This window comes from Acipenser ruthenus, chromosome 17 (assembly GCF_902713425.1).
Source record: "Acipenser ruthenus chromosome 17, fAciRut3.2 maternal haplotype, whole genome shotgun sequence".
Taxonomy (NCBI): Eukaryota; Metazoa; Chordata; class Actinopteri; order Acipenseriformes; family Acipenseridae; genus Acipenser; species Acipenser ruthenus.
Window position 1 is genome coordinate 20,763,508 of NC_081205.1, and position 8,590 is coordinate 20,772,097.

Consider the following 8,590-nt stretch of genomic DNA (forward strand, 5'->3'; position numbering starts at 1 on the left):
TGTTTGAATTGACAGAATGTCTATTGTAATATATCATTGGAAATTAAAGTACACTACTTTAGATCATGTGAACATATATTTGGCATTGCTCTTCTAAACAATAAAAAAAATATTAAAAAAGACAAACAAGTTAACTTTAGTAACTGATGTAAAAAGGATGATCAAATCCTTTATTAGGTCTATGTGTTATTGAATTTTTAGAATATCACAAAACCTTTATAGCATGATGGCTATTTCAAGGCAGGATCAATACAGTTTGAAAAAACGAATAATTACACAGAAACAAGTCCATTTGCCAGAAGCAGGGAGAGAAGGGGGTTACTTTTTTCTCCTGGTGTACTCAGTCTGCTCACTGTCCTCACTCTCATACCCCTCCTCTGCTTCCTCTTCTTCACTGTCAGAGTCCTCCTCCTGCCCCTACTTCTCCTCTTCTTGCTCGCGGGTCAGGAGCTTCCTGAAGACCTGAAACTCGTCAGGCGAAGCCCTGGCCAAGTCCTCCAAGGCCCCCAGGAAGTCCTTCAGCTTGGGGTTGATGATGCGGGTTTGCCCCTTCTTGTCGGGAGTCTCGTACACCCCCAGCCTCTCCAGAAAAACATGCCTTGAGCGGATCTCCTCCAGGGGGACCCTGAAGAGCCCTGACTTCACCATGTCTGTGTGCCAGATCCCCATCCGGAAATATGCGTACTGTTGGGGGAGACAGGATAGTGCGAACCTCGTTTAGACAAAATAGTGATGTCATGAACTGACTTGGAGGAATGATTCAAATGATGTTTCCATGCGGAGGGTTTAACCAAGGGAACTGTAGTGGTGTGCCTTTTGATTTTGTGGTGTAATTAATAGCAAATAACAGGTCTGGTTGATATATAATTGAGCAATGACAATATTAATAGTTTATAAAATGATCCTTGTTGTAGAAATACACATTTTTGTCTTACTAAATGAAATTATAAAACCATCAAAAGCAATGCACTTCAGTCCACTTGACCATCCATGTTGTTTGTCCCTTTTTCTTTGGGAAACAAAAGTGCAGTTATTTCTTTGGGGAACAAACACTGTTGTGTGTTACCAGAAAGACAATGTAAATTGGTCTTAAATTCTGGAAAAAGTTCATAGCTTGAATCTCTCTTGTTACAGGGTAGTGTGTACACCCACTGTGTCACCATGAATACACATGCTACCTTCCAACAATTCCTACCACAGTAATGGGACACAATAGTTTCCCCAATACTTACTGGAGGACTGTGTATTAATAAGCATGTGTATATATCTATTGCATTAGATAGCTCAGTCAATGAGGTCTCAGTACACAGTAAACTGTTGCTTTTCCGTATAGCTTCACCCTGTGCTCAACAAAACCCATTGTTTTGAAATTATTATATTATTGTCCCGCAAATAAACTAATTTCACCAGCAACATATGTCCCCACCACACTGCTGTTTCTCCCTGCTTCACAATGCTTTGTTTTACCATGCCTTCACAATGCTGTTTTACCATGCCTTCACAATGCTGTTTTACCATGCCTTCACTATACTTTCACAATGCTGTTTTACCATGCCTTCCCTATACTTTCACAATGCTGTTTTACCATGCCTTCCCTATACTTTCACAATGCTGTTTTACCATGCCTTCACTATGCTTCACAATGCTGTTTTACCATGCCTTCACTATGCTTCACAATGCTGTTTTACCATGCCTTCACAATTCTGTTTTACCATGCCTTGCCTATGCTTCACAATGCTGTTTTACCATGCCTTCCCTGTGCTTCACAATGCTGTTTTACCATGCCTTCCCTGTGCTTCACAATGCTGTTTACCATGCCTTCCCTATGCTTCACAATTCTGTTTTACCATGCCTTCCCTATGCTTCACAATGCTGTTTTACCATGCCTTCCCTGTGCTTCACAATGCTGTTTTACCATGCCTTCCCTATACTTTCACAATGCTGTTTTACCATGCCTTCCCTATGCTTCACAATGCTGTTTTACCATGCCTTCCCTGTGCTTCACAATGCTGTTTTACCATGCCTTCCCTGTGCTTCACAATGCTGTTTACCATGCCTTCACTATGCTTCACAATGCTGTTTTACCATGCCTTCCCTGTGCTTCACAATGCTGTTTACCATGCCTTCCCTATGCTTCACAATTCTGTTTTACCATGCCTTCCCTATACTTTCACAATGCTGTTTTACCATGCCTTCCCTATACTTTCACAATGCTGTTTTACCATGCCTTCCCTGTGCTTCACAATGCTGTTTTACCATGCCTTGCCTATGCTTCACAATGCTGTTTTACCATGCCTTCCCTATACTTTCACAATGCTGTTTTACCATGCCTTCCCTATGCTTCACAATGCTGTTTTACCATGCCTTCCCTATACTTTCACAATGCTGTTTTACCATGCCTTCCCTATACTTTCACAATGCTGTTTTACCATGCCTTCCCTGTGCTTCACAATGCTGTTTTACCATGCCTTCACTATGCTTCACAATGCTGTTTTACCATGCCTTCCCTATACTTTCACAATGCTGTTTTACCATGCCTTCACTATACTTTCACAATGCTGTTTTACCATGCCTTCCCTGTGCTTCACAATGCTGTTTTACCATGCCTTCCCTATACTTTCACAATGCTGTTTTACCATGCCTTCCCTGTGCTTCACAATGCTGTTTTACCATGCCTTCATTATGCTTTAACTAGAGTTGGCGGTTCTCCTCCAGCAGGTGGCGGGGGCGCTGCGCAGGATCTCCTGCAGGAAGCACACCATGGTGCCCAAATGCTTGGGGGTGAGGGTGAGGATGTGGGGGCAGTGAGCCACTAACCGCTGCAGGCTGCCTGTGGAGAGACGCTGAGGTTTATCCAGTAACAAGGAATACTGACAGACACTGTCAAGCGAAGGTGGAGGTTTAAGAAAACTCACTTTTTATCTCTTATAACAAACTACATAAATAAATAAATAAATAAATAAATAAATAAATATGTGTTTGTTGGTCACCAAGAACACACTAACTTCAAGGAACAGGTGGTAAAACAAAAACATAAAACCGGTCAAACGAAACTGCTGTTTGTGATCATTCTTAGAGGTTCTGGCTTGCAGCAGATATTGAGTTATTCAAATGTTTCTGTAAATCTGCCTTCGTCTGATTTTCAACTTGCTTTGAGCTTGTCTGATGAATCCTAACTGCTGCAACTTAACATCCTCATTCTGATCAAATTATGCAACACAGTGACAAGTTCCACACAAGTTCAAAGACATATTAAATATATACCAGCACTGGACCAACAGACCCAAGAACCACTGTGAATGATGGGAAATACCTTCAATAGTAAAAGACTTAACAGCATTTAAAATAACATATGTAGCTACTTTATCTTTGAATAAAAGATGTGGTTGGATTTGGAGGATCTGAATAAAATGACAGAAGCTATTTGATGGCGAGTTCCATCAGAATGGTTAATTAGCCTGGCTAAATAATTCCACTCCCTCTCCAATTAAACCATGATTTATAATTTCAATTAAGAAAACTCCACCTCTGGATTAGACAGATTTTCAACTATTTTGGGGGCTACAACAGTATCTATCTGGGTAGGATTAACCTGAATGTTAAGAATGTTTCAATTTTCCATTTCAAATATGCATATTGAGATGCATACAGTCATTACACTTCTAGCAGGCCCAGCTTCCTCAGGCTGTCAGTGCGTTGCTGGAGCTGGTTCCCATTGACGCGTGAGAGCTCAGGATACTTCTCCAGGAGCTGCAGGATGCTGCCAGGGTTTAACACCAGGGTGGTGAGAGTGTGGCCAGGCCTTGTGTGCTCAGGGGGGCTGTCTGGCTAGAGACTCCCTCACACAGCCGGATCACCTGATCCCACCGTGTAACAATTTTTTTTTTTTTTTTGTTCCTGGGTAGTAAGTGTTATTTCCTAACTGCTTATGCCTCCAAAGTATAGAAAATGGCTATTATTCCCCACAAACTTTGCTTTTGTGACCAGGACAGTGATATTTTGAAATGTACCTATTTTCCAGAACATTCCAGATAGATTCAGTGCTGAGTAAACTTGGAGTAACTTCTAGAACTTTCTAGAACTTTCCAGTAATATAAATAGTAGTATAAATACAGGGGCCTTAAGCCCACCAGCTCAGTTTAGTTCCAGCTGCCTAAGTGGATACATATCTGCATTTTACTGAGATGGCATCAAGGTCATAGGAGACTTCAAAATGGTGGCATTCCTGATGGGTCTCCAAGGCGGTTTTACCAAGTTTCCCTGCTATCTTTGCCTTTGGGACAGCAGGGACACCAAGGCGCACTACCACAGGCGGGACTGGCTACAGCGGACTGAGTTCTCTGTGGGGAGGAACAACGTCAAGTGGGAGCCACTGGTGGACCCCCGGAAGGTGCTGATGCCACCACTGCACATCAAATTGGGCCTTATGAAACAATTTGTCAGAGCTCTAGATAAGGAGTCGGCAGCCTTCAAGTACCTTCAAGACTTCTTCCCTAAGCTGTCTGAGGCAAAGGTCAAAGCCGGTGTCTTCGTCGGACCACAGATAAAGAAGATCCTGGAGTGCAATGAATTCCCCAAGAAGCTCACTAGTGAGGAGAAAGTGGCTTTGATCAGCTTTGTTGCAGTGGTTTGGGGCTTCCTGGGCAATCACAAGGCCAAAAACTATGTGGAGCTGGTTGAGACTCTGGTGAAGAACTACTGCACAATGGGCTGTAGGATGTCCCTCAAAGTCCATATCCTTGATGCTCATCTTGATAAATTCAAGGAGAACATGGGAGCGTACTCGGAGGAGCAAGGTGAGCGCTTCCACCAGGATATAGTGGACTTTGAACGCCGCTACCAAGGACAGTATAACAAGAACATGATGGGAGACTATATTTGGGGGCTGATTCGTGAAAGTGATTTACAGTATAATCGTAAATCTCGAAAAACTACTCACTTCTAAATCTTTTGTAGTCATTTTTGTATTACTTTAGTATAAATACATGTTAATTTGGATTCATATGTTGTTTTTTTCTGACTTTATGTGAACGAAAAGACACAAATTCGCCTGTTTTCTCATTGGAAATAGGTAAATTTCAAAATATCACTGTCCTGGTCACAAAAGCAAAGTTTGTGGTGAATAATAGCCATTTTCTATACTTTTGAGGCATAAGCAATTAGGAAATAACACTTACTACCCAGGAACAAAAATTGTGTAACATAGTGTCCTCAGTGAACCCCAAGTCCATTAGCGAGTGGACGGTCTCCTCAAGAGCAGAGCTCCCTGGGGCGCTCCCACTGAGGAACTTCAGTTTATCATGAAGCTCCTGTGAGGGGGTCTCAGGTCTATCCTTGTCCTGGCTGCATGCTCTAGCTGGGGTCTGCTGGGAAGGGAGGAGCAGTGTTGGTGCTACAGGGTCTCCTGGCCACATTTTTTCAGAGCCAGAGGGTGCTGAGATTCTGAGAATGATAATCGTTGGATTCTGAAGAGGGAGGCCCACCTCAGCATCTGGGGTTAATGAATGTATTCATAAAGCGTTAGCATACTAAAGATTCCATCTTTAAAAAACTTCAGTACAGTAATCCGTCGCATATCCGACTGCGGTGGGACCAGAGTAAGGCCTGATATGTAAAAAGTCGGATGAATGAATCCTGTTTTAAATACCATTATACACAGCTGTAACAATTACTATATTTACACAATTACCGTTTTGAGATTCAGCTTTTATTAGTGAGCTCCCCTAAACCCCTTGTTTAGAAAGGGTATTAATGCTTGTGACAGAGTAGCCATCTGCCGTGTGGGTGCGTGCATACACTGCAGAGTGACAGGCAGGAGATTGAGATGGAGTTTAAAGTTGATACGCCCCTCAGGCGAACAGGATTTATATACCTATCAACACACCGAACAGCTCACATGACACTGCCAGCAATGGCAGCGCACAGATCACATACAACACAGTGTATGAAAACTTTGGTAGGATCTACAATATCTGAACTAATCTTCTCTGTTCAATAATAAACTAACGTTGCTGAAGAGGTTGATCATGGCGGATATGTGACATGGCGGATTACTGTATTTTGTTTAGCATTGTGACGTGATAATGGATGGGCTCACATTTAAAAATGGATGCTAAATAGGAGGTATGAGCAAAATTGCACAAATGTATTTGATACACTAAAACAACTTCCATAGTAAATATTGGATTTGTGTCACCTCCCACCTTATAGTCCCTTGTTCTTTGAGGTTTAAAAATACTTATTCACGAAACATACCAAAACACATTTTGAGGCATTCATTTATGAATAAATCCTTTTACAAATGAAAATCCTGCAGAAAACCCTTCCTTTTTTCTTCCTTGAGATGAACATTGTCTACATCCTTCATTATCTATTTGCGGCAAACAGGAAGTCCACATCCTATTTTCCGATGGCAAGGACTCAACATATTTTCATAATTATTATATGACTCCACACCCTTCCACATGTCCATATAATTACCACATCACATGGAAAATATGCAAGTTACAGTACAATTTGAATGACTGAAGTAGGCTGACACAGCAGATATTGTGTACTCTACAGCATCCCACAAACAGCTTCATCCACAAAGGACGACAGTAAACTTATAGAAACTCTTTTTTCTGTTATCAGATGGTGACAAAGCTATGCAGTATAAAAGTACAGGAATGACCTTCCAGGTAAAGCATATTAAAAAACTAGTATTTAAAAAGACAGTGTAAAATTAGGTAAGCTGTGTTAAATGCAAAGTATAACCATGGAAAAACCTTGCTGGCATCAACTAGAACTGAAGTTAAGATCCTGAACTCGTAGTCAAAGTACTTTAACAAAGACTTATCAGAAAACAACTTCCATAAACATCACATTTTGGTACAGTGCACATTATGCTAAATTGTGATGCCCATTTTTATCCTTTAAGTGGCTGTAGCTCAAACAATAATTTGCCTTGCAGTTCAATTTCCTATATTGCGGTCTCAAATGTGTGGGTTTGAAAGCAGACATGTATTTCATTTTTAAAATGATATCTGGTACTACACTAAGTTAAATAAGTATCTGTTTGCAAGCATTTATTTGCACTTTTTTGGTTGGAGAGTGAAATACTACATATTTGCAGCCAGTAACATGCTTTGCTGAGGTGTGAAAGAGAAACAGATTAATTGAAAACCGAGAACTGGTTTTAACCTAGCTTAGGTTTGTACTAACATGTATTTCTTTCGAATTTGCACATTTGATAACAATAACAAATGGAAATGCATGACAGTTCGCATTTATGCAATTGTTTTGTTTGCTTACAACTGCTTTAAGCCATATACTCATATTCCATTCATTTTTGATGCAAGTATCAAATTCTGGCGAGTAAATTGTTATGTGAGAATCGTGTACCATCACATCAACTGCATACTCTGATGTGCGGTCAGTTCTTAAAACTGCCACTCAGTCCTGGGTTTCAGAAAGCATGTGGAGGGCAACATTTTGCAGCAATGCACCCACACTGACACGGACCATAAATCATGATGGCAGATTATTTTAATGCTAATCTTGTGAATCCTGGATACACCTGCATGTATATGTATTAAATTATATCAGATTTTCCATAGTTTTTATTTTTGGTTTTGTACAAGTGTGATTGAGCCTAATGCAAGTTTTCCTTTAATGAATATTAAATAATGCTGCATCCAGGTCTGCTGGATATATAACAAAACGCACTACAAACTAATGATGATAACCACTGCAATAATCATCCTGCACTCGGTCACACCTACCCTACCCCCATAAGGCACAACCTTCTTTATCAAATTAACATTGCATAATTGACATGAATAACGAATGTGTTGTGCTTCATGGACATATTATAGAACGTGTAATTCAATGGTATTAAAAGTGGTACTGTGGCCTTGGCTTGTGCTGCAGTGACATCGTGAGGGGAAACTTCTGCTCCGTGTATACCTATCTGAAAATCGTTTTTCTTTGTCTCATCTTTCCATTATTAATGCTGCCGCTAAATCATTTTGTACTGTAGCCTACTCGTAAATCACCAGCAACGTAGAGAGGTTCCACTGTTGCCTAGCCTCTATATATCGGAAACTTTTTTAGTTACAAATACTGGTGCAGTGTTTTGGTAACAGAAAATGCAGCTGAGACAAGCTGAGACGTAAGATTATCAGACAGGTTATAAAATAGTTATACATTACAAACAACAAATAAAGCAAGGTCCGTCGGTATACAATGTATTACAGAGTATTATTTCTGAAAAAGTGTTTAATAGCGACGATTTAACACACACCGGTGGTATTCCATAGCGTTTTTGTTTTCTTGCAGTATCACTGATTGCAGACACTGTCAGAGGATAGCACGCACCTCCAAGTGCAGCACACATACATATGTAACTTTTTCCAACACGACGCTTATCTGTTACAGCCACCAATTTAGAACAATTGACATCAAACATATTTTCGAACCTGCTTTCCTCAGCTGCGCATGCTCCGTCTGATACCTGACACAATCCTGCTTGAAACATCACACAGGGAAAATGGGTTCCACCTTAATTTGTGTCCTGCCCGGTATTAAATTTGTACTTGGTTAATACCGA

General features: G+C 40.7%; 1 protein-coding gene across 1 annotated transcript; it reads right to left on the minus strand.

Annotated features, from left to right (window-relative positions):
* Positions 1 to 239: 239 nt before the first annotated feature.
* LOC117423659 (transcription termination factor 4, mitochondrial-like) lies at positions 240 to 1,173 on the minus strand. The gene is given in 2 exon segments (XM_058990490.1): positions 240 to 684; positions 1,153 to 1,173. Coding segments are annotated over 2 exon segments (387 nt in total). The 3' UTR covers positions 240 to 318.
* Positions 1,174 to 8,590: the final 7,417 nt, after the last annotated feature.